At 34.4% G+C, this 27,781-nt stretch overlaps 1 protein-coding gene across 1 annotated transcript; it reads right to left on the bottom strand.

Annotated features, from left to right (window-relative positions):
• On the bottom strand, positions 1-26,955 carry LOC134251930 (uncharacterized; the record flags this gene model as incomplete). Its single annotated transcript, XM_062734350.1, has 4 exons — positions 26,115-26,955; positions 12,674-12,937; positions 10,753-11,304; positions 1-98 (listed from the first exon to the last, which is right to left on the bottom strand). Coding segments are annotated over exons 1-4 (1,743 nt in total), but the record flags the coding sequence as incomplete, so codon positions are not given.
• Between the last annotated feature and the right edge of the window lie 826 nt (positions 26,956-27,781).

Here is a 27,781-nt window from a genome sequence, read left to right as displayed (position 1 = left end):
ATCTGTAGATTTTCTTTCTGTGTGTGTTACAGCAAGAAACAGTGGTGCCTTAGTGCCTCCAAATGTCTTGATTGACGTAATCCAAAACTTGAGGTAGTCTACAAAAAAAACAAAACAAATAAGGCATCATTTATACAGAAATAAACAGGCAGGTGTCTGAAAATAGTGTATTTCTTCTGGATTGTGCTTAAAACAGTGGAAAGTTTAACTTGTATCTTTTCTTCAAACAACTTATTTTTTTTTGTTTTAATTATTGAAGATCACTTAATTTTCATGACACCTTATTTTTGCAAGAAAGTCATTTAATTTTTATAACTGAGACAAATTTTCACGAATTATGATTTTTGCTCTATATAAACTAAAGGAATACAATGTACTCATATATGTGAGAATGAAAATTTCGCATTTCATGAGGACACTGTGTTGAATGATTACACGAAAATAAAGTTCTCGTGAATAAAAAGTGAATTACAGTATGTATGTATAGCATTACATGTCTATATGTTTTGCAAGCCTTTCCAACAAAATAATTTATATCAAAAATTGTTTTCTTGAAGACAGCATTTGAACATATTCTCCTAACTTCACTTAACTAGAGCAGCACTTTACCATTACAATGAAAACTGATTTCACAGAAGTGTACTGTGAGATAAAGTACAAGACTTCATATGTAAATAAATACCACCTTTTAAACTGTAGCATAAGCTTGATTGATAGAGGAATTGTAAATTCAGAGAATTCATATATTCTGTTTATAAAACTGAAATTAATATAGAAAAGTTAAAACTTACTCACACAAAGAAATCATTTACTTTCATAAAATAATCAAAAATAATAATTGAATTTTTTTTTTTTTTAAATGGAAAATAATATTTTGTTTACTTTAAACAATATACATGTAGTAGTATTGAAACAAAATGGGAATTTATTTTTATAAAGTCCATGCAATGGGTATTTTACTGATATTAGTCCCACCCTTCATTTAATGCATGTATTTATATCTTAGAATTAGTTTTTTTAATTAGTTAAAATAGCAAGTTTTAAAAGTAGTTATCCAGAAGTAAGACTTGTATTTCTGATGTGTTTTCCTTCGTATAGTAAAACCTTGCAATATCACCGTTTCCTGGTTTGAGTCTAACCCCATATGTAATCATGGCGGTAAAAGTGTCAACAAGACACGGAATCCTTCCATGTTTTCAATATTCATCACTACTTTTATGCTCTTTGCACTTGGATTTGGTAATAAAATAAAAGTTTGACAATTTTATTTTTTGTTAGCGATGTCGGCGACATTTATTTTGTAATCGATATATTTCTGACCGACAATCGATTGTCGGCGACAATCGTTCCATCACTAAGTAAAAGTGTCTTGGATTGATCGTTTTAGTCGAAATAAAGTAGCAACAGAATAAATCTTGATGTACAAAGTCTAATTGTAACAATTTGTGTCAAGTAAATTAAACCAATTAATCTATAAGAGAAAAGTGGTTACCGGTAATTATTATAAAATTATGTAAATTAAAAATTTTAAATACTTAAGTACATTATAAGACATATGAACTGAAAGATGGAATAAACGGATAAAAAAAATCTATGTTCTTATTGTAATTAATTCTTTTTTTAAAAACAAAAAGAAAATTCTTAACATAAAATCATTTTGCATGTTTTGGATTTTGATTTCAAGATAGTTGAACAGTCATGAAACAGACAGTTAGACAAAACTCGAAGAATGTCCATAGGACATGAATGCCCCGCCGAGAGTATATACCGGTAAGTAGTGCAACATGAAAGTATGTATTAGTGTATGAAATTTGATCAGGATATCTTGAATAGTGATGCAGTTGAATTGCTTACATCAGTTTGTATCAGCATATAAAGTTTAACACTAATTTCTCTATAAAAGGAGATCAAGGTCAAGGTCAAACAAGAGTCCCAGGGGCCACATCGCTCAGCTGAGCACATCAGCTATGAAAAAGCACATTAATCAGATCAGAACTGAAAAGTTTACCGGGGGGTGGGGGTGGGGGGTGGGGGTTCAGGAGGGGGCTTGAATTGTAATACTACTTCAGAATGCCTCCATATCAATACTGTCAATAACTTCTTGAGAAAACATTGTTATAGATTTTTTTTTAAACATTTTGTACGTATAAATACTTTGTAATAAATTGAATTTGACTCCCCATTGCTTACCTCCCTACCCCAAGGATACTCATGATTTGAACAAATTTAAATATTCAATGCACGAGGATGCTTACATATCAATATGACTAAACATAGATTTTCTGATATTGGGATTTTTCCTTTTTTTCCTATGTAAAACTTTGATTCACCATTAAGACCCTTCTTTACCCTTTGAGGTTATGATTTGAATACATTTAATTCTACACTATTAGAGGATGCTTCCATATAAATATCACTAACCATGGCTTTGCTATTCTATAGAAAAATATTTTTAAAAATCTGTTTTAGTGTAAAACTTGGACCCCCCCCCCCATTGTGGCCCCATCCTATCCCTGGCGGTTATGATTTGAACAAACTGGATTCTACAGTACCTGAGGATGCTTACATATAAATATCACTAATCATGGCTTTGAAGTAATTGAGAAGAAAATTTTTAAAGACTTCCCTTTATATATTCCTATGTAAAACTTTAATCGACTATTGTGGCCCCACCCTACCCCCGGCGGTTATAATTTGAACAAATTTGAATGAACACTACCTGAGGATGATTCAACATGAGTTTTATCCTCCCTGTCCCTATTGATCATGAGAAGAAGATTTTTAAAGATTTTTCCTATATATTCCTATGTAAAACTTTGATCGGCCTTTGTGGCCCCACCCTCTCCCTGGGGGCCATGATTCAAACAAACTTGAATCTACACTATCTGAGGAAGATTCAACATGAGTTTCATCTTTTCTGTCTTAATGGTTCTTGAGAAGAAGATTTTAAAAGATTTTTCGTACATTTTTTTTAAAATTTGTTTCGTTGAAATTGGCCCAGTGGTTCTTGAGAAGAAGATGAAAATGTAAAAAGTTAACGACAACAATGATGACAACAAAGACAGACAACGGACAAATTTTGATCAGAAAAGCTCACTTGAGCCTTCGGCTCAGGTGAGCTAAAAATTGATGCAGTTGAATTGCTTATATCAATATGTATAAGCATATGAAGTTTGACACTAATTTAGGATAAGTGAGGTCTAAAGGTCAAAGGAAAGGTCAAGGTCAAAAATGTTGATGCATTGAATATCTCTCATCGATATCTATTAACATATGAAGTTTGACAAAATATCTTGAATTATTTCTTTAAAGCTGACTTAAACAATTAGCTTAAAGTAAGGTCAAATGAAAGGTCAAGGTCAAAAATGTTGATGCAGTTGAATTCCATACATCAGTATGCATCAGCATATCAAGTTTAAAAAAAATATCTTGGATGGTTTCTTAAAAACTGAACTAAACACTAAAAGTGTGGCCAAGATCACAGGAAAGGTCAAGGTAAAACATAGGTAATCAGAGATTACAGAGCTCACCTCAACGAATGTTGTCTTTAAGTAAGGCAAAGTCACACAATTAACCAACAACATGAGGCCCATGGGCCACATCGCTCACCTGAGAAGCTTTGGCCATTCTGTTCTTTACCAGATTTCCCCCTTGTAATACATATTCTGACCCCACCCTACCCCACTAATCATAATTTAAACAATTTGAAATCTACACTACCCCAGTATGCTTCCACATAAACTTCAGCTTAGGTTTTTAGATTTTTTTTTTCAGATATATTTCTATGTAAAACATTGATTCCACATTGTGGCCCCGCCCTACCCCCGGGGGTCATGATTTGAACAATTTAGAATCTATACTATCCCAGGATGCTTCCAAATAAGTTTCAGCTTCTCTGGCTCAGTGGTTCTTGAGAAGAAGATTTTCAAAGATTTTTTCCTATATATTTCTATGTAAAACTTTGATTCCCAATTGTGGCCCCGCGCTACCCCCCGGGGTCATGATTTGAACAATTTAGAATCTACACTACCTTAGAATGCTTTCACATAAGTTTCAGCTTTTCTGACCGGCAGTGGTTCTTGAGAAGAAGATTTTCTAAGATTTGTTTCTATATATTTCTATGTAAAACTTTGATTCCCCATTGTGGCCCCACCCTACTCCCAGGGGTCTTGATTTGAACAATTTAGAATCTACACTACCCCAGGATGCTTCCACATAAGTTTCAGCTTTTCTGGCTCAGTGGTTCTTGAGAAGAAGATTTTCAAAGATTTTTCCTTAATATTGCTATGTAAAACTTTGATTTCCCATTGTGACCCCGCCCAACCCCCGGGGGTCATGATTTGAACAATTTAGAATCTACACTACGCTTAGATGCTTCCACATAAGTTTCAGCTTTTCTGGCACAGTGGTTCTTGAGAAGAAGATTTTCAAAGATTTTTCCTTTATATTTCTATGTAAAACTTTGATTTCGCATTGTGGCCCCGCCCAACCCCGGGGGGTCATGATTTGAACAATTTAGAATCTACACTACGCTAAGATGCTTCCACATAAGTTTCAGCTTTTCTGGCCCAGTGGTTCTTGAGAAGAAGATTTTCAAAGATTTTTCCTTTATATTTCTATGTAAAAATTTGATTCCCCATTGTGGCCCCGCCCTACCCCGGGGGTCATGATTTGAACAATTTAGAATCTATACTACCCCAGGATGCTTCCACATAAGTTTCAGCTTCACTGGCCCAGTGGTTCTTGAGAAGAAGATTTTTTAATGACCCAACCCTATTTTTGTCTTTTCTTGATTATCTACCTTTGCGAGGGGATATGTCCCTTCATTTTAACAATTTAAATTCCCCTTTACCCAAGGATGCTTTGTACTAAGTTTGGTAAAAATTGGCCCAGTGGTTCTTGAGAAGAAGTCGAAAATGTGAAAAGTTTACAGACGGACAGACAGATGGACAGACGGACAGCTAGACGGACGGACAGACAGACAGACGGACGGACGACGGACAAAATGTGATCAGAAAAGCTCACTTGAGCCTTCGGCTCAGGTGAGCTAAAAAGTGTACTTCCCAAATGAAAATATTTATGCAATTTTGATCTGATACTTTGGAATAGACCTATATAAAAACTTCAAACTAGTTCTTTTTCATGAAAATGTAATTAAAATCCAGCATCTGAAGCAAATTTGAGAGTTTTCATCCCTTGATGCATCATTTGTGCAAGTTTGGTTTAAGCCTTATAGTTTTTCTGCACCCATAACTTTTACCTGGTCCATTATCTGAACAAGCTAATTCAGAGAATTCGTGTCCCCCGCTTAGGGAAAAAGTCGGCTCCCCCTGACTGAATTTGTAGAATTATTAAATGTATACATGTATACTGAAGGAAATAAAATACATGTATGTCAATATGCATATAAAGATTTGATTGCTTATTCTTTATTATGTGTATAGAAGATTTTTTTATATGGAATATTTATCACACTGTAATGATGATTTTATAATCTCATAAATTTTTCATTTCACATGCTGAATACTATCATTTAGTAAAAAAAAAAAAAAAAAGGTATTAAAAAAAAAAAAAAAGAAAGGATCGACCGAGTATCGATCCCGGGACCTCTCACATTTGAAGCGAGAGACATAACCATTACACCACGGTGTCGCTTTACAAGGTGTAAAGTATATGCAGAACTGAAGTCACATACATGTATATATTCATGTTTTCATGTTCGGTATTCTCAAAATTTTACACAATCCATGGTGTTTGATTTATTTAGCCTTTATTAAACAGTTCTAATAGGTGTAATAAGAACATAAAGTCCGCCGAGAACCTGTTTTATACGCAATAACTCTCCTCATGCCCCTGCGCTAAAAATAGCGAAAAGTAATACTATAAATACTAATAAAACAAACGGGGCGGGCACTTTGAGAGGGGCGAGAGACGTCCTAGGGAGTTTTGGTATAAAATTACAATGCATAAGCTCAAAATCTTCTTGAAATATCGCCCGGAAATGATAGTGTTACACACAGACAGAATGTATAAATTTATGACCTTGAACTTTGACCTTTTGACCTCAAAATCAATAGGGGTCTTCTTTAGGCCACAGGGAGTTGTTATGTAAAATTTCATTGCAATAGCTCAAATGGTTCTAGAGATATCGTGTGGAAACGAAAGTGTTTTAACAGACAGAATTTGCTTATTTATGACCTTGACCTTTGACCTTTTGACCTCAAAATCAATAGGGGTCTTCTTTAGTCCATAGGGAGTTGCTATTCTAAATTTCATTGCAAAAGCTCGAAGGGTTCTCGAGATATCGTGTGGAAACGAAAGCGTTACAGACAGACAGAAAGACGGACGGACGGACAAACCCAAATTAATATCCCCCACTTTTCAAGCGGGGGACAAAAAAAGGTCAGTATCCGAAGCAAGTCCATTAGTGTGCATCCTAAGATGTATCCTCCATGCAAGTTTGCTCATTATAGGGCTCATAGTTACTTGGAAATGAAATCTGCATCAAAAACTAACCTTTTCACTCATCCACAAAATGTAGGTCAGATTCAACATCCGAAGCAAGCCTGGTAGTATGCATCCTAAGATGTATCATCCATGCAAGTTAAGTCATTATAGGGTTCATAGTAACTTAGAAATAAAACCTGTATCAAAAACTTTAACGTTCACTCAACCGGAAAATGTAGGTCAAATTCAGCAAGCGAAGCAAGCCTGGTAATGTGCATCCTTAGATGTATCATCCGTGCAAGTTTGGTCAACATAGGGCTTATAGTTACTTGGAAATGAACACATGCATCAAAAAATTTATCCTGTTCACTCATCCGGAAAATATAGGTCAGACCCAGCATCCGAAGTAAGCCTTGTAGTATGCATCCATAGATGTATCGTCCATGCAAGTTTGCTCATTATAGGGCTCATAGTATCTTAAAAAAATGTAAACCTTAAACTTTAACCTGTTCACTCAACCGGAAAAAGTAGGTCAGAATCAGCATCTGAAGGAAGCCTGGTAGTATGCATCTTAAGATGTATCATCCATGCAAGTTTGGTCATTATAGTGCTCATAGTTACTTGGAAATGAGACCTGCACCAAAATATTTTAACCTGTTCACTCAACCATAAAATGTAGGTCAGATTCAGCATCCGAAGCAGGCCTGGTAATGTGCATCCTTAGATGTATCAACCATGCAAGTTTGGTCAACATAGGGCTTATAGTTACTTGGAAATGAGACCTGCACCAAAAACATAAACCTGTTCACTCAACCGGAAAATTTAGGTCAGATTCAGCATCCGAAGCAAGCCCGGATGTGTACATCCTTAGATGTATCATCCATGCAAGTTTGGTCAACATAGGGCTTATATGTAGGGAAATGAGACCTACACCAAAAACTGCACCAAAAATGTTAACCTGCTCCAAAAACATTAATCTGGTCATTCCTTTGCTGAAACTGCAGCATCTGAAACTTTGACTGGTACAATGAAACACACTAGAAGCATCTCCCATGCATATCTAATCAATATTGGACACAGAATTACTAAAAAAGAAAACTGCTCCAAAAAACTTAAACTGGGACGCCGACACCGATGCCGACACCAACACAGAGGGTATTACATACGCTCCCCCAACTTCGTTGAGGTGAGCTAAAAATGGTGATGCAGTTAGATAGCTCTCATCAGTATGATTCAACATGTTAAGTTTTATAACACCATCATGATAGTATGTTTAAAACTGAGATAAACTCTTATTAAAGAAAACTGAGGTCAAGGTCAAAGTCAAAAAATGTTGATGTAGTTACATAGCTTTCATTAATATCTATCAGCATATGAACTTTGATGAAAATATCTTAGTTATGTTCCCCAAACGAAGTTGGGGAACATATTGTTTTTACTCTGTTTCTTATTATTTTTCTTCTTCCTGGGTACTTATTTATCCGCGAATGATCTTGTAAACTGTTCATCCGATGAAGGTAAAACCTTTTTAGGGTAAGTAGACATGTTATGTAGATTTGCGGAATCAAGGTCATTTTGCGTGCACGTGCTTGCAAGAGCACGCATGTGCAACATGTGAAATGACCAATATAACAGATGTAGCTGTAACTTTTCTATCTTTTGATGGAATGTTTTGAAAATAATAATATACGTATATAATAGTATTATAGACAACACGACATGGTCATATTATCATGAACTCACGTGCATGCATGTGCGCTTCGCTCTGATTAGCTGAAACTTAAGTCTCAATATCTTTGAATTCTTGTTTTTTGACGAAATACTTTGAAATTTGCAATATAGTCATACATTAGAAGGTTCTACAATATGATATATAAGAATTATCATGAATGCACGTGCATGCACGTGTGCTGCAATCTGATTGGCTTAAACTTTAAATGTCTATAACTTTCTTAATTCTCAATAAATCAGGATGAAATTTAGAATATGAATAGGTGTAATAGATTCCTACATTATGCTACTATCAAAATTGAATGCATGGACATGTTAGCACGTGCGCATGCGCAATGCATAAAATGACTAAAATACTTGAAAAAAAGTAACATTTATATCTGTATTACTAGTATTTTCTTTTGATTCTCAGGAATTCTTCAGACACATGCCATGATCATCTTGCATATGCATGCGCGTGCGCGTGCATGCAAAAGGTTAAAGTTGAATGATATATAGTTGATATCATTGTATCTTTTATATATATTCTTAAATTAAATCCTTCAACACTGAGCAAATAAAAAAAATGTGTTACAGGAAATAGGCACAAAAAGAGATTTGGGGAGCGTTTGGGGAACATCTGTAACGGTCCCCGTTACAATTAACACTAGTTTTTTTTTTTTAAACTGAGCTTAGAACTGAGCTAAACGCAAAGTGTGACGGAATAACAGCTAGACGGAAGGACGGAAGACGGACATGGCAAACACTATATGCTCCAGGCATATTCATGGCGGGGCATAAAAATAAAACTACATTTCAAATTTATAAGTAATATTGATACAATTTTTGTACGCTACTTTAGCAAATAGATTTGAAAGCGTAAGGCTGAAAACTGTTTTGTTAATAGCATACTGAAATATTTGTCAGAAAGAAGAATGGAAAAACGAACCTCCACTTTACATTGACAAACATAAAAGCTCCTTTCATGATTAACTCAGAGTCAATAAGGCTCTGCTGTTCCTCAGGTTTAATACATTTTGTTTTACCTATTTGGTCGTGTGGTTTTAAAATCTCATTCATTCTAAGTCATCATTTCATAAATTCTATGGTCGATACAATGACCTTGTCAGCAAATACAATTTATCATTGAGACAAATGCTGACTGACGTTTTTCATACTAATTATTAGTCCATAGTTTATACATTGAATTGACGACGGATTTCTTCCGTTATATCCTGATCATGACAAGGAGCACACAGCGGGTGTGACCAGTCGGCAGGGGATGCTCACTCCTTCATGGCACCTGATCCCACATCTGATGTTTTGGAGGTCTGTGTTTGCTCTACTCCTATTTTGTATTGTTTTATGTACTTTGGTATTGAATACTGTTCATTATCTCCATATGTTTCTTGTCTCCCCTTGAAAGAGAGCAAAGATCTCTGCCTGAGTTATTATGTCATTATGGATATACAATCAGGCATATACATGCAAAGTGATATGACAAATGTTTAAGAGCCAACCTCTTACAATGAATACTTTATATTGCAGGTTAGAAATTCTGTTACAAAATCATTTTTCTTATCTTCATACATGCCAGCCACAAAGACATAAAATTGAAATCAAAACATCATGCAAGTCCTCTGTAAGTCTTAAGGACATTGGCAAGGTTCCTGGCTTTAGTATAGAGTTTTTCAAGAACTCTTGAGCAGGTGTAAAGGTATTAAACATGTTATATTCTGGTACATTTAACCCAGCAAGCCACCCTCCCTTTTAAGATTTTGTCAGATCTTCTCAATGCATTTCCTATGTAAAATGTTAATAAAAATGACCTACATGATTTTTTACCATAAAATTTTTCCAAAACCCATTTATTTCAGAATGTTTATGTATTATATACATTATTGTCTCCTCATTTCCAATGATATCTAGATATCATGACTGAAAATGTAAATTTAGAACCATGACACAGATCTACCAACACTGTTCTTTATTTTAGAGTTACTTCCCTTAACATCTAATTCATATTTATAAATCATAATTATGGTAAAAACTGGTAAACTGTGTCTGTTATGTAATTTATCTTATTGGAAACAAATTGTCATAAAACATTGGCATGGGTTTGTTTTTAATATTAATTTTCAGTTACTAAATGGTGTTTCCTTAGCACGACCTTATACAGTTTAGTTATAGGAGCTGTTATCGGCTAGCAATTGTCACATCTTTGTCCAGTATAACTACGGTAAATTAAATAACAGCCTGCTGACCACTGTTAACTGCATGTCCCTGAACACAATGTACAACAAAGTCATCACCGCTTTTCTTTCTTGCTGTAGAGATGATTCTACCCGTTGAACAGCTGTTGAAGGAAGCAAATGTGCTGTTGTTTACCTTTGTAAAAGAATTCTACATGGGAGATCACTCTCAATCTCAGTTTTATAAGAGAAAAATCCCATGATATAAACCCTTTTTCTCCAGAAAACCGTGACTTGCCAATGTCCTTAATATCAAATCATCATGTCCTACCACTGTAAATCTTAATATCACATCATCATGACATACCTTTGTAAGTCTAAATATCACATCATCATGACCTACCTTTGTAAGTCCACACAGAGAAGATTGATCCTTCCTGATTATCCCTCTCTTTATCAACAACATCTTCAAACCTCTTAGTCATGTCCAACACAAGGATGAAGAAGGCTTTTGGTGTTACGTAAATTTGGTGGCAAGCATAATATGCTAACTGGCCAGCAAAGTCCAGCATGCTTACTGTTGGAAGCTTTTCTTTCTCAGACAAGATTTTTTCAAAAAATTCATCCTTAACCATTGCTTGTGCCCCTGGAACACTGGCCATTATTTCTACTGTATTCACTTCTTCTTTGCCTTCCGTTAGTGACCTGGACATTTCAATACTGTCTTCTTTCTGTTCGTCTTTGCCTTCAATTGGAGAACTCGACCTCTCAACATTCCTTTCTTTCCCTTTTTCTCTGCTGTAAATTACTTCAGTGCTTTTATCAGTACTTCCTAGTTCCAAATTGTCTTCTTGCTCATTTGTATCGGAGATGTCAAATGCACTAGATGGGTCTGGTATCAAATCTGCAGTGTTTATCCTGATAAATGTCTTCAATGGTGAGTCATCATCTGCCACTATAAAAAAAATTAAAGATTTCTTTTTAAAGCACATCATTTAGTGGATATATTTCTTTTTTATCAAAACTTATGATTAAGAAGATAAGTTTTACTGAATGTATCATATTTTTTTCGAATAGGGTATTCAGTGCAAACTAGAACTGTCCAAACGGGACAAAATACCCCCCGCTGGGTTTTTCAGAAGTAAGTTTTTCCTTAATAAAGATATGTATAAAACACAAATTATGAAATTTTTCTTCCAGTGACCTTGAATTTCCCCAAATGACCTTGGGTCAAGGTCATGACACACCCTTGGGTCATGGGAAATCTTTGTGTAAAGGAAAACCTACCAAGTTTATCCATAAGAAAGATATGGACCGGACACGAATTATGAAATTTTTCTTCCAGTGACCTTGAAGTTCCCCAAATGACCTTGGGTCAAGGTCATGACACACCTTTGGGTCATGGGCAATCTTTGTTTGAAATGAAAACCTACCAAGTTTATCCATAAGAAAGATATGGACCGAACACGAATTATGAAATTTTTCTTCCAGTGACCTTGAAGTTCCCCAAATGACCTTGGGTCAAGGTCATGACACACCCTTAGGTCATAAGCAATCTTTGTGTGGAGTAGTAGATTCTAATGTCCCTCTGTAAGAAAGATATGGACCGGACATGATTGCACAGACAGACGGACAGATAGACAGCTAGACAGACGGACAAGGTGATGATTCCTATATACCCCCCCAACTTTGTTTGTGGGTAGTATAAAAAAGAAATACAAAATCCAACATCCTTTTTATAGTTTATAATTAATTTTTTTTTCATATATCTTAACAGATTATTGATGGAGTAATTTTAGTTTAAGAAGCAGATTTCAATGCATTAATTCATTTCATTAGAGCCCCCCCCCCCTCTCTCTTCTACTTTATCCCTGACCCAGGAGCCTTGAAATTCACAAGAAGAAGGATCCTTGTTAATTATCACTATGTACTATGTAGTTCATCTGCTCAATACCAAGGAGCAGAGGAGATTTTCAAAGAAATAATGCAGTTTCGCTTTATAATCAAAATAGCACCACCCTAAAATCCCAACTCCTGACCCAGGGGCCATAAAATTCATAATTTTCAAAGAGGCACCTTTCTTTATAGGGTTTGTATGGGAAATACCAGTGGTGGGAATTACCACTGGTCAATACCGGTATTTCCTGTCCCGATAAATATTTTGTCAATTTTGCATTTGATTCATTGAATTTCGACAGATTTATGACATTTTTGATTTTTTTTTAATACTTGGAATGGCAATAATGTTTGTGATTCACAAAAGAGCTTTATGTTCCAAACAAGCATCTTTCCTAAAGAGAAAATGTACAGAAATTGTTTTTAACCTTCTAAAATTCCATTTCTAACAATGAATAGATGTTGGTGGACTTCCAGTCCCCTGGTGGACTCTGTAACTTCATCAACATTTTGTCGTTTCCCTCTTAATCGCTTCAACAGTGTTGTTAGTCCCTTCATCGACTTTTTCACTTCACCACGATTCTGGCATTGCTCTCTTAATCGCTTCAGTAATGTTGTTTTCCCAGCCTCACCACATCCAACAAGTATTCCTCGGGCATGAAAAACAGTTGTTTTCTCCTTTTTCAGAAACTCTACAAAACAAATAGAAACAGAAATAATAAAGACCGATTTAATTCTTTATATTTCAGAACAAATCCTTATTTTTGACAACAGAGCATAAAATAAGTAAAAATTTTAACCCATCTAGTTTAATTTGCTTCATGGAAGATGCAGAACATTAGCTCTCTGACTAAGAAAATTTGGATAGACTTGCCCGTTCTATTCTAGCAATAATGATTTTAAAATACTTTCAATAATTCGTGGATATTGGGTCAGGCTAGTGAGCTTGATGTCAGGTCAAATGACAATGATAAAGACAGTTCTAGTGAAGATGAGTTGAGGCCAAGTTTTCTTGAGGTCAGTTCTAGTTACATGTAAGATGAGGTAAAGACTAGTGAAGATGAGGTTCTAGTAAAGATGAGGTCAGGACAAGTGAAGATGAGGACAAGTCAAGTGAAGATGAGGTCAGGTCTAGTGAAGATAAGGTCAGGTCTAGTGAAGATAAGGTCAGGTCTAGTGAAGATGTGGTCAGGTCTAGTGAAGATGAGGTCAAGTCAAGTGAAGATGAGGTCAGGTCTAGTGAAGATAAGGTCAGGTCTAGTGAAGATAAGATGAGGTCAGGTCTAGTGAAGATAAGGTCAGGTCTAGTGAAGATGTGGTCAGGTCTAGTGAAGATGAGGTCAAGTCAAGTGAAGATGAGGTCAGGTCTAGTGAAGATAAGGTCAGGTCTAGTGAAGATAAGATGAGGTCAGGTCTAGTGAAGATAAGGTCAGGTCTAGTAAACATAAGGTCAGGTCTAGTGAAGATGAGGTCAGGTCTAGTGATAATGAAGTTCTGGTGAAAGTGAGGTCAGGTTTATTGGATGAGGTCAGGTGTAGTGAAGATGAGATCCATTCTAATGAAGATTAGGTCATGTCTAGTAATGATGAGGCCAGGATCATTTAAGATTGGATCAGGACCACTGAAGATGAGGTCAGAACTAGTAATGATGACGTATGAACTACTGAAGATGAGATCTTGTCTAAGGAAGATGAACTTAGGTCTAGTGATTAGCTCTAGAAAAGATGAGGTCAGGTCTACTTAAGATGAGGTCAGGACTAGTGAAGATGAGGTCAGGTCTAGTGAAAAATGAGGTCAGGTCTAATAATGATAATAATGATGAGGTCTTGTCTATTGAAGATGAGTTTAGGTCTAGCACAGACAAAGTTAAATCTAGTGAAGATGAGGTCAGGTCTAGTGAAGTTGAGGTCAAGTCTAGTGAAGAAGAGGTCAGGTCTAGTGAAGATGAGGTCAGGTCTAGTGAAGATGAGGTCAAGTCTAGTGTAGATGAGGTCAGGTCTAGTGAAGATGAGGTCAAGTCTAGTGAAGATGAGGTCAAGTCTAGTGAAGATGAGGTCAGGTCTAGTGAAGATGAGGTCACTTCTAGTGAAGATGAGGTCAGGTCTTTAGTAAGTAAAGTTGTTTGTTAGGCCTACTAGTCTCGTTTGTTTTATATTTAATGATGAACCCTATAGTTATTGCTGTTCAAAATGAAAATGCATTCAAAACTCTTATTTGGTAGCTCTGGCATACTAATTTCCTTAGTTGATACAAGATGTGTTTTAAAAATGATGTCAAAGTACTTCCTTTTTTTAAAAATAATTGTTTCAATCAAAGACATTCAATATTGAGATATTCAGTTTTAAAAGATCATTAAATTAAAGGAAAATTTACATCCCTTTCCCTCCCCCTTCCCCTTTTGTTAAAGGTGTTAATATAAACATAATAAATATGAAGACAATTCAATGAAATTTACATACTAATTTATATATATTGAGTTGGATAATATTCATACATTTCATCATTTCTGCATCAAATAACAAGAAAGTTAAGGATCATCAAATTAAATATAATTTACAAATACTGATTAGCAGGTTAAAATCGCGGTCGGAAAAGATCGCAATTTGTTCAATTTTCAGCAAATCGCGGTCGTTTGAATTCGCGGAAAAGGACAGACCATAAATTTCTTACACAGTACTTGCAAGCATTTTTCTGTTGGTATATATTCTTCGAAATGTTATTTCCCGTCTCTATAGAATATTACGAAAGTCTATCATATATATGAGCTGTATGTAGCGCATATCAGACAGAAAAGTAAAGTCTATTTATTGTGTCGATTTTGATCCCGATTGAATAATAACGAAACACCGGACTGATCCCGATTTGTGGTCAAAATAATGCTTCGCATTTTACTTTTTGTTTATTTCCGGGTCCAAATCAGAAAAAAAATTATACCGTAGTAAAAATGTTGAACTTTTAATCATATCATTGAAATTAATTAATTGTCGTTACCCTCTTTACTACGGTAAGTAAATCCCTTGATTAGAGGTAATGACTGAGTGATACGCACGGGTGATATTAAACAAACTTGTTTTAATAAATAATTACATCGCACTTCTACTAGATGGCAAAATTAATGTAAGCTATAGAAATGAATTAAACAATTAATAAGCGTTTAAAACAGCAACAACTACGTGTTTATAATTGATCCAGACTCTCGCATAATTATAAAGACAGCCTACATCTAATCACAGAAAATAATAAAATTTCAATTTATCTTTATAAAACTTTTTAAGAATTATTCACTGTATGTTGAATTCGCGGAATTTCTTTTTCCGCGAATTTAGCGAAAATTAACTCCGCGAGTTAATTTCCTGCTGTACAGTACTGTATCATAGAAAACAGAATGTAATTTTAATTTTAGTATCATACTTTATATTTTAAAAGTGAAAATTAAACATTGGATGTGATAAATTTGTTTGAACACTCGCTACGAATTGTTCATTACGGTCACTTTAGAATTCGGCATGTTGGGGGTAGACCTGAAAATTAGATTTTTTTCAGAAGAGTCAAATTACGTCACTAAAATGATTGCCAGTATTTGTATGACCTCCCTGCGAGGCCTTGCAGCGCAGACCCATGCTGCCCATCAGCCGTCCAAGGCTAGCCTGAGGGATCTGTTCCCATTCCTCCTGCAATGCAGTCTGAAGCTCTCTTCAATTTGGGGAAGTGTAAGACAAACTGTCAAATGCGTTGTTAAAAACTGTTCCATGAATGTTCAGTTAACTTCAGAAAATGACTTGGCAGGTCCATACGCTTATTTGTTTCACTTTCCATGTAATCATTTATGATTCGGACTCTATGAGGTCGAGCATTATTGTCCATATTTATATGCCATTATTATAATATTAAATTCTTCCACAGAGTACATGCAATACATATAACTTAAACAATAAAATGCTTTCTTTGGTCGTTAGTACGGGAATGAATGAAGCAGCTGTTGCAGAAAAAATGCATAACCCGCGTGCTTGCCTAAATCATCACCAAACCTCCATTTACTCTGTATTGCCCAGAAATGAAACAATCAGCATATCTTTCCCCATTTGCAATCCAAACAAGTCTTCTGTCATCATGGAAGTCACAACAAAAACAAGATTGGTCTGAGAAGAGAACAAAACACCAATGGCGTAAGGCCAGCATTTTTTTATTTTCAGGTTTATGAACATCAGAATGAAAAAGTCCCGTAGGAGGAGGAAATAAAAAAAAAATAAAATTATTGTTTTTGGATGTTATCGACTTTTGTACATCAATTTTTCTTCTTTTTTTATGCTCTCCTAACAGGCTCCATGCCACTGGACACATAAGGATTACAAAGGGGAAAGAACCTTTGTTTATTTCATCGTGTACTAGTTGGGGCCAGTGATATATATATTTTGTAATGTTGGACAAAATACAGACATTTTAAAAGAAAAATCAATTTTTCAAAACTCTTTCAATATATCTTCATTTTTGTTTTTAAGGTTGTACAACACACCTACCCCCAAAAATTCCTGTCGTTTAATTTTCATTATTTTTGTATATTTAGTACATGACTATATCTTCTGCATGTATGCATATTTTGGACAAAATCGTTCGAGTGGTTTTTGGACAGGAACTTCCATTATTCCACTTACTTTTTTACATGGAGAGAAAATTTTTAATCAATGAACTTGTTAAACCTTGATTTTCAAAAAAACCAGGTTGTGTGAATGTCAAATTTCATTGTGTTATGCCTTTTTTAACACTAAAACATAGTCATTTTTTTTATATACATTTCATCAAAACAATTTTTAAGGACCTTAAACTGAAAAACTATGAATTTTCTAAGCCTTGAAAATTGTGTTTTTTTCAAATTCAGAATTTTTTTGTGAAAAAACCATTAACTTTAATTTTGGTAAATATATACTTTCTTTAGGTAGCTGGTATAAAAAATAATCTTCATAATTTTTTGCATAATTTTTGTACGATTAGTTTTGATTTAATAGGGAAAATTTCACTTCCCCCTTTCTAATAAATCACGTTCCCGCGCGTCTTTCAGACGGGATCACTTTGTTATATGAATCTACAAATACACATTAAAAAATCAAATACCTTATTGCTTTTGCTTCAAAAATATATTAACTTATATAATTTACTGTATATTAATAATTTTCAAAGATTTAAAAAACCCACTGGGACATTTTCAAACAAAGAAAATCTTGTTTAACAATCATATAAAAATTCTGCATCCATTACTGTACAAAGTTTTAGCCCCGATAAGTGTTTAACACTTTTTCTATCAGTGACCTTAACAGTGCAAATATACCTGGTATTTCGTGACGAAACCCGGAGGTATGCATTAGTTTTTAAACATGATCTAAATATTGACTACTCTTTCTATATGTATCAGGAAAAAAATACTGAAAGATTTTAGTGTTTAGTCCATATACTTATGCGTTATATGCATTCCATATCACATGAAACCTGGATACAATGTTGCACCCAGGGCAAGTTTTGTTGAGACAACCCGAATATGTGATTTTTATATATTTCCCCCCCCCCCCAAAAAAAATGTTTATTCATTAACAAATGGTCATGTTTTAATTGTGTACATGTGATATAAATGGATTTTGAAATGTAATTACTTTCATGTCATTTTTCAAACAACTTTTACTGTTTGCCGTATGGATACCTATACACATTTAACATTAGTAGTAAACTGTAAATACTGAATTTTTTTTTTTTGTACACATTTCTATATTTGCAATGTCTCTCCCCTATAAAGTTAAAATGAAAATTCACTATAGACGTCCACATTAACTGCAAAATATCAAACATTAAACTCTTCATCTATTGTCAATTCATATCAAATCGCTTTGACAAGTATATATATTTTTTAAAATCTTATATAAGTTTTTTTTCAGAATGATTTAAAATTGCTGATTTATATCTGTTGAACAGAAAGTCAAAGTTACGATTTGCTGCAATAGGATATTTATAAATGCAGATAATTTCAGTACAGGTGAATAATATTTTTTTCAATTCTATACTTACATTGTGTGAGGTCTATTAGTATTCAATTCTTAGTTTATCAAGTCTTGTGTGCCAATGTATCTTGAAATCATGGAAAACTGTAAAGGAGGAAAATAGCATTTTAAACAATTTTACAGACATGTTCTATTTTTCAGTAACCACGGCAACACCATTCATCAATTTTACAATTCGTAAAAAGTTTTATGTTTATTTATTGTTGTTTTATTTGTGTGCCAAGTTATATTTATATCAGTATGCAAAACTGTAATGAAGTAGCATTATAAACAATTTTATATATTTCTATTTTTACAACCATGGAACACCGTTCAATCGAAATAAAATTTTCAGATATACAGATTTATGTATCTTAGTGTATTCTACTTGTGTGCTATTTTATACTGAAATGAAATGAAATAAACTGTAGGAGGAGTAGCATTTTTTACGGAAAGAATTTCACAGAAATTTCTATTTTTAGTAACCACGGCAACACCGTTCATCGAAATCAAAAACCAATACACAGAATTATGTATCTTAGTGTATTCTACTTGTGTGCCAAGTTATACTGAAATCAGACCAAAACTGTAGGAGGAGTAGCATTTTGAAAGAATTTCACAGAAATTTCTATTTTTAGTAACCATGGCAACACCGTTCATCGAAATCAAAAACCGATATACAGAATTATGTATCTTAGTGTATTCTACTTGTGTGCCAAGTTATACTGAAATCAGACCAAAAATGTAAGAGGAGTAGCATTTTGAAAGAATTTCACAGAAATTTCTATTTTTAGTAACCACGGCAACACCGTTCATCGATATATCAATAAACCGATATACAGAATTATGTATCTTAGTGTAGTCTACTTGCGTGCCAAGTTATATTGAAATTAGACCAAAACTGTAGGAGGAGTAGCATTTTGAAAAATTGTTTACAGACATCTCAGACAAAAGCTGACGGACGGAAATCGCCGGACGCATTACTATCGCATAAGCTCTTCTGGTCTCTGACCAGTAGAGCTAAAAATTAACTTTGGTCGATGTATTTAATTGTATGATAAAACTTTTTAAAAATTGAAGAGAACTGCCATATTTTTATTTTTTCTTATCGTATTTTTGCATATTTGAACAAAGAACAATAACTCTTCACACTTGGGTCATAAAACATTCATAAAAAGCAAAATTCAAGAACGATTTCAACTCTTAAAAACAAATAGAAAATTTTTTTTTAAAAATCATACAAAAGCATTCTGGAGTTTTAATGATTAAAGCATTTTCTTTTTTTATCATAAGGTTAAATTACAGTATTGATTTTTGTCAGAGGGTTTTAATAACGTTGATCGATGACATCACAACTGCATCAAAACAAAAATTAAGAGAATGTGACGACGACGCAGCTTGTATCTGATAACTGTGTTTTTAAAAGAGGCTAATACTTTATAAATTGTTTGTGATTTAGGCTTAAAAAAAAAATAAGTTTGTTTCCTGTAACATTCCCAAAAAATCAAGCGTCGGTAGGTCGGAAATTCTTGTTATATTTACAGTGGACACCCAATATGGCATCCAAAATGGCTGCCAAGCGGCAGAAAACAAACTTCAGAAAGTTGTAGGGGGAAACTGTTGTTACAATAATGATTACTCTTTATATTTAAGGTAAATGTACACTAAGTTGACATATTTTATGTCTCATATTAAGCTACAAGGTATTTTTTCAAATTTAATAAATGGAATCAGCTGATTGATCAAACGAAGTTTTGCCATTTGTCAGAAAAAAAAATCCACCCGGGGATAATTTGAATGGGTCGGTCCACTTACTTTTTTAACAAACATATTTTTTTTTTAGGCCTTATTAGAGAAAAGGTGCAATGATCAGGTATACTAATTTTAAGGCCGTGTGTTTTTCTACAAGCCACATCCTTATTTAAGCCAGGATTTCCTCTGATATTCTTGACACCATCAAAGAATGCAAATATAAGTAATAAACACCGATTATTTAGTGAACATGGCATTATAAATAGCAATAGCTCTGCTGGCATATTTTCCATGATGCGCTAGCGCGCATCATGGAATATGCCAGCAGAGCAATTGCTATTCATAACGCCATGTTCACTAAATAACATTGTTTATTTCTTAAAAATCACCATTATAATGAATCACTGTTTCATTGCATTTCTGACAGGCTTTTAGTAAAACAAGATGTCTGTTAGCCAATACTCACTAGTAATACTCCCGCTCTGAAGTGTAAATTAACTCTGATGTGAATATACACAAGTTCAGAAATAGGCAAAACAGAGGGATGAACATGAAGTTTCATATAACAAATGGCCCTTGGACCACATTGCTCACCTGAGTAAATTTGGTCATTGCTGTTCCTTACCATACCCCCCCCTGTAATACCTTAAATTCTACCCTCAGAAGTCTTGATTTGGATATATTAATTAAGAATCTACACTACCCCAGGATGCTTCCACATGAATTTCAGGTTTTCTGGCCCAGTGGTTCTTTGGTATAAAATTTTAAAAATTTTGCCTATATATATCATGTATATCAATGTAAAACTTGGGCCTTGGATTCTCTCTTGCAGCCCAGTCCAGCCCCCGGGGTCATGGTTCGAATAATTTAAAATCTACATTATCCCAGGATGCTTCCACATCAGTTTTTCTGGCCCAGTGGTTCTTGAGAAAATTTTTCCTATATATTTCAAAGGTAAATTTGGATTTCCTATTGCAGCCCCCTACTACCCTCAGGGGTCATGGTTTGAACATTTTAGAGAATCTTCACTATCCAAGGATGCTTCCACTTAGGTTTAAGCTTTTCTGTCCCAGGGGTTCTTATGAAGAAGATTTTTAATGACCCCTCTTTATTTTGGTCTTTTCTTGATTATTACCCCTTGTGAGGAGACTCGGTCCTTCATTTTAAACAATATAGACTCCCCTGAACCCAAGGATGTTTTGTACCACATTTGGTTAAAACTGGCCAAATGGTTCTTTAGAAGAAGTTGAAAATGTGAAAAGTTTACAGACTGACGGAGGGACAGATGGACAACAGACAAAAATGTGATTAGACAAGAGGCCCATGGGCCACATTGGTCACCTGAGCACTGTGGCTAGCATAAAATAGTTTATTGTTGAAAAGTTTAAACCCAAAAGTTAGGGGTGGGACGATACACACATCTTGCGATACGATACGTATCTTGATATATTGGCACGATTTTACGATACGTATCTCGATATTATGATAAATTATAAAACTATTCCAAAGAATAAGTATTTTATTTTTTTTTGTCTTGACATGAAATCAACAAATTATTCTATATCAAATCATGTTAACTTTGCTTTGAAATTAATACTTGAAGTTCATCAATTTCATTGACTAAAACTTTACAAAACAATAATACACGTACATACTATTATTACTATTAGAATTTGTAAACAAATAGTTGTGTAGTTCATCAGAGAACACTGACTAAAAATTCATTGAAAAACATCTATCATGTTTACATTATTATCAATTCATTGCTGAAAGTGTGTCGCAAAGTTGAGATTACAAAAAAAAGAACGAGGTGGACTAACAATTTATAATATCAAATGTTCTGGAAACGATATTTTTTGTGTACAGAACGCATTTCGTACTGAGCTTTTCTTGTCCAATCTCCCGAGCCTGCTTAAAAGTGAAAACGTTTTACCCCTTATTAGTTCTAAAGTGTGTTTTCAATATCAACATCATTTCTTCGCTTCGTACAAGCAGCCATTTTCCAAGGAGACAAGTACTTTCATTTTAAATTTTTGAATAGGTCATTCGTGTATCGTTTCGTACCGATATTTGAATACTTGTATTGTAAACCGTATCTTGGAGGAAAATATCGGTATGTATCGGTGTATAGGTATACAGGGCTTTCAAAAAGATTTGAGCCAGGTGGTACTTTATCAAAAATAGGAGGTACCACTCCGCGAACGCCGAAGGCGTGAGCCTGCTAGGGGGGTCCGGGGGCATGCCCCCCCGGAAAAATTTTGAAATTTAGAAGCCACCAGACAGCATTTCCTGGTTTCTGGACACAAAGAAGTATGCTGCTATCAGTGTTATTTTTATGCCATGTTTCCAAGTTTTTTTTTTTGGTCAATACACATTACATGTGAAGTTTAGCACTGGATGGATGGAATTACATAGAAAAATTAGTTATTTGAGCAGAGTAGCAATAAGATTTAGGTAAAACTTCTAAGTTCTATGCTATATTTGTTTATATAAATTTGTTCAAAAAATTTTGCAAGGTTTGAGTTGTAAATGGTATGTTTTAAATATAAATATATACGAAAGGAAATGGAAATTCAAAATTTAAATTTAATAAAAGAGAAATGAAATTGTATTTGCATTAAATGAAATTCATTTCTGTTCTACAGATTTAAAAAAAAATTAGAAGAAGCACTACATGATGCATAGCATGTACCAATAAATTCAGCATATTTTTCATGCACTGGTACATGTACATATAAAATAATATACATACGTGTAAATTACACAAAGATGACATCAATCTGGAGACAAAAAAAAATAGATATGACTCCCTCACTTTACTGGATATGGTTACAATACTGGGAAGAAAGAATTAAATGTATGGATAAAGAAATAGTTTCTGTTTTATGTCCTTTTGTTACATCAAATCAACAAATATTTATACATTAAGTAATTTATATCTTTGCGGGTTTTGACACTTAAATTTGAAGAGTTGAGGCTATTAAAATGTACAGAGGTGGTCAAAGAACTACCTATTGTTCATGTCGGTTTCTAAACAAATAGTTGTCAATTGTGTTCAGAGAAGTTCCTTGTATCTTAAAATCTTTTGTGAAACGCATTACCATGGCTTTAAATTGACACTTTCATTTCTGACACCTGGATTCCTATTTTTAATTTTTTTGGCCGTATTTATTTAAAATATATCCAGAGTCATTAGCTTTTTTCAAAATCAGTGACAGAGTAATTTGACGGATCGAAATCTACTTTCGTTTTCGACAAGATCTACAAGACGCGTTACGCAATCTCTTTTGTTTCATTTATTCAAACGCTTTAATGATCTTCCTGACTAACCAATCAAAAACGTTATAAGATACCATTACGGACTAACAATAATACAAAGCTACGTAACAACTTGTGTAAATATATGGTAGGGTCTATCGTATTTTTACGCGATTTTTTTCTCCACTGAATATTTTGGCCGGTACCATGAACGAATCCAACCGGGTAAAAGTACCGGGTACCGGCAGATTTTGAAAGGCCTGCGGTATATCGTCCCACCCCTACCAAAAGTAGTCCCAACCATTCCTTAAAGGTGAGAGGGTATGATTTGCAGAAACTTGAATCTTCACTTCTTGAGAATTAATATAATGCTTCCAGACGACGGACAAATTTTGATCAGAAAAGCTCACTTGAGCCTTTGGTTTGAGCCTTTCCTATATATTTCTATGTAAAATTTTGGTCGGTCATTTTGGCCCCGCCTTACCCCCGGGGGTCATGATTTGAACAAACTTGAATCTACACTACCTGAGGATGCTTTCATATAAATATGCTGAATTATGGCTTTGTCATTCTTGACAAGAAGATTTTTTAAGAATTATCCTATATATTTCTATGTAAAACTTTGGTCGGCCATTGTGGCCCAGCCCTACCCCTGGGGGTCATGATTTGAACAAACTTGAATTTACACTACCCCAGGATGCTTCCACATAAGTTTCAGCTTTCCTGGCACAGTGGTTCTTTAGAAGAAGATTTTTAAAGTATACTACCAAATTTTCATTAATTCCCAATTATCTCCTCTTGAATGAGAGCTTGTCCCTTCATTTGAACAAACTTGAATCCCCTTCACCCAAGGATGCTTTGTGGCAAGTTTGGTTGAAATTGGCCCAGCGGTTCTTGAGAAGAAGTCGAAAATGTGAAAAGATTACAGACAGACGGACAGACAGATGGACAGACGGACGCCGGACAAAATGTGATCAGAAAAGCTCACTTGAGCCTACGGCTCAGGTGAGCTAAAAATCCCATCATATGACATGCCTAAACAAAGAGTGTGCTACACTTTGAAGCATCTTCAATGAGTAGACATTATTGTTGAAAAAAATGTGATGAAAATCTGTGTTATATATATGGTACAGACAGACACATGAATAAACAGGAAGTTGGCATCACATTCTTAAAGATGAATCCCAACATGTGGCATGCAAAAACAAAGAGAGTGCTTAAATTTTAAGCACCTGCAACGAAAAGTTATTGGGTAAAAAAGGTGAAAAAAAATTGTTTCAGACTGACAGACACATCCTGACAGACAGACACACAAGGCCTGAAGGGTAAAACAATAATATCATCTCTTCTTTATTAGAGTGTTGGTACAATATTTAAAATTTAATTCTCAAATTTGGCTTTATTTTTATTTTCAATTGGCAAAAAATAAAATTAATATACATCATATACATGTAAAATTTGTCAACCCAGTGCAAAGTGTAGATTTTCTAAACACCTGCTACAGAAATACACAACATTCCTAGGCAGAAGCTGTGTTAATATCAATGGTGTCTATATCGCTGTCAACTTGTACAAAATGTCATCTATTGAAAATTGGTAAAATATTTTAGTCATGCACCACGATTGAATTTTGTTTGAATGGAATGTTAAAAGAACCATATATCAACTATGACATTGCCCCCTCCACATCCCTGATCTGCAATACCCGCACCCCCAATCCACCTGTATTACACCTGTAACCCACCCCACCCCCCTCTAATCCACCCATTTTACAACTGTACAGCCCCTATTTCCTGCTAAATTTAACTTACAAACCAGAAAACTGGACTGGTACTGATTTACTCTGTTACATGTAGAAGTAGACAATAAAATGTCAACCCAGTAGAGGAGTCATTGTATATCATCAGCCAGAGAGAGAAGATTACACATTGAATGTGATCATAGCTTATGGTTGAACTGTTTAAGACTATCAGATACTGAACTTTGATTTGTTATCAAAAGGATTGATTTTCTCTTGTCTGAATTAATTGTAACATAATTGTATAATATTTTCGATTTTAGCATGAATCACAATTTAATGGTGATGTACGACAGTCTATGTCAACTCTACTATACTTTCTACTATAAAAACAACCTGTCCCTTATGTCCCTATGTCTGACATAGTGTTTCATTTAATTCATTATTATGAGTTTTATCATCACTTTTTATTTATTTATTTTTCTCCTTTTTATGAAAACAAAGTGAATAATAATTTTTATAAAAATCACTGGGCTGTTTCCAAGATTATCTTATAAATCTACTATGGGTAATATAAGAACACAAATGTGTTTTTGCGTGCTTAATTATGTTTAATTTTGTTACTGTGATATTTTAACTGTGATAGTAGGTTTAAGAGCTCTACAGAAAACATGTTGATTGTTATGAATTGTACAAAATGCCGACTTTACATTCAATTTACTTCCTTTCAAACGCACTTAACAAAATCAGTAGTTTGTTAAACATAACAAAGTTATAACTACACCAAGTACACATTAAAGAACTCTTAACTTATCAAATAATAAGCTTTTTATCCTAAAAGTATTTACTTTAGTTATCATGTGATAAATTACAGTCTAAAATCTATGTATCCTCATATTAGTAATAATTCTTGTTACTTACATGTATTTAATGCAACAATTAAGTTATATTAGAATTACTTATGTAATTTAATTACACTTAATACAATAAAAATGTTGATTAATGTCTTGTAAATACATATAAAACACTGAAAATAATACATTGTACACACTAAACATTGTAAAACAAAACACCTAATCATATTAATGTACTACTTACCAGTAAGGGAGTCCCCGGGTATAAGTCTGTGTATGTTCACTGTGTTGTTGTTGTATGATCCGATCCAGACACAGTGAGTTCTGTCGTCATAACTCAGGCCGCATGGTCCGACTATCCCGAGTTGTTCTCTGTCTATCAGTGACAGGAGTCGCCCGTCACAATCCAGTATATGTACTGTGTGGGTGTACCAATCACACACCAGGATGTGTGACAGCGCGTCAGTACAGATTCCACGTGGATTTAGTCGTGATCCTGGTGGAGGACCTGTGTAGGAGAAGCGATGTCTCCCTCTACTGTCTGTCACCACTACAGCATTACGGTAATAGTCAGACACAATAACATCTCCATTGCGGTTCTCTGTGATATAGATAGGTACACTATACAGTCTCTGACCTGTGTTGTCGTGCTGTATGGTCTGTATGTGTTCTCCTGTGTTAGTGTAACGCTTTACCTGGCCTGTCTCTGTATCATAATCATACATCCCGACCAGCAGGTCTCCAGTGGAGGGGGAGCTGTAGACACTCAGTGGTCTCCATGGTGAAGTGTAAGGTATTACTGTGGTCTTTATTCTGTGATCTTTAGATAGTTTAATGATGTTATGGTGTCTGTCTATATAAATTAAATAACCCTCGCCAGTCACAGTATGTAGTCCACCACCAGATTCACTTAAATCTTTCACATGATGTAGTTTTTTACCCGCGGTGTTTGTCAGTATGAGATTGCCTTCTCTATCACTGATCCAGACCCGGTCTGATGTCACGTGGGTAATGTGTTTACACTTACTAACACCTGGCACTGTGATAGATTTCTGTAACACCAATCTATACATCACTGACACTACAGATCTATTTCATCTTCATCCTGTGACTTTATAATCCTGTGTTGATTTCCTTCTGTAAATGACAACACTGTATTATAATTATCTACATCAATAACAGGGGTCTGTTTATACTGTATACATTTAACAATGCCTTGGTACATCAATAAGAGGGGTCTGTTTATAATATACTGTACACATTTAACAATGCCTTGGTACATCAATAACAGGGCTCTGTTTATAATATACTGTACACATTTAACAATGCCTTGGTACATCAATAAGAGGGCTCTCTTCATAACATACTCATTTATACTCAATAGGGCTGGGCAATAATATCGATATTTCAATATATTGCAATTCACTGACAAAAAATATCGTATCGCAATACGATTTTGAAATATCGATATATTGGCAATATGCTTAGATTAAGGAATTTTGTCATTAAATATAGAAATGGACTAATGAAAGTTTGTTATTAAGCCAAACAGTAAGACAGAAGTTGTTTGTGGGAACATTTCTGAGGATAACTTAAATGAAATCAACAGGATTTTTTCCCCGTGTTGGTTACTTACAATGTATCATATAGTTATGTACATTCTGCATGTAAATTAAAGTAAATATAGTAAGAAAACACCATTTTTATTACGTTGAAAATATTGCAATACATATTGCAATACAGTTAAAAATATCGCAATATATCGCAATACGAAATCTCGGGTCAATACCCAGCCCTAATACTCAAATATACTCATGCCTTGGTTTTATAAACTTATAGAAAAGAACATGAAGAAAAGAATTAATACCCAGATAAACATTATACCTTTACACTAAGTACTCAATGCTTTGT

Source organism: Saccostrea cucullata, unplaced genomic scaffold (genome assembly GCF_032062105.1).
Source record: "Saccostrea cucullata isolate Sc308-1 unplaced genomic scaffold, CSIRO_AGI_Scuc_v1 ctg3371, whole genome shotgun sequence".
Taxonomy (NCBI): Eukaryota; Metazoa; Mollusca; class Bivalvia; order Ostreida; family Ostreidae; genus Saccostrea; species Saccostrea cuccullata.
The sequence above is the reverse complement of the archived record's forward strand: the minus strand, read 5'-3'. Positions and strand labels throughout refer to the sequence as shown.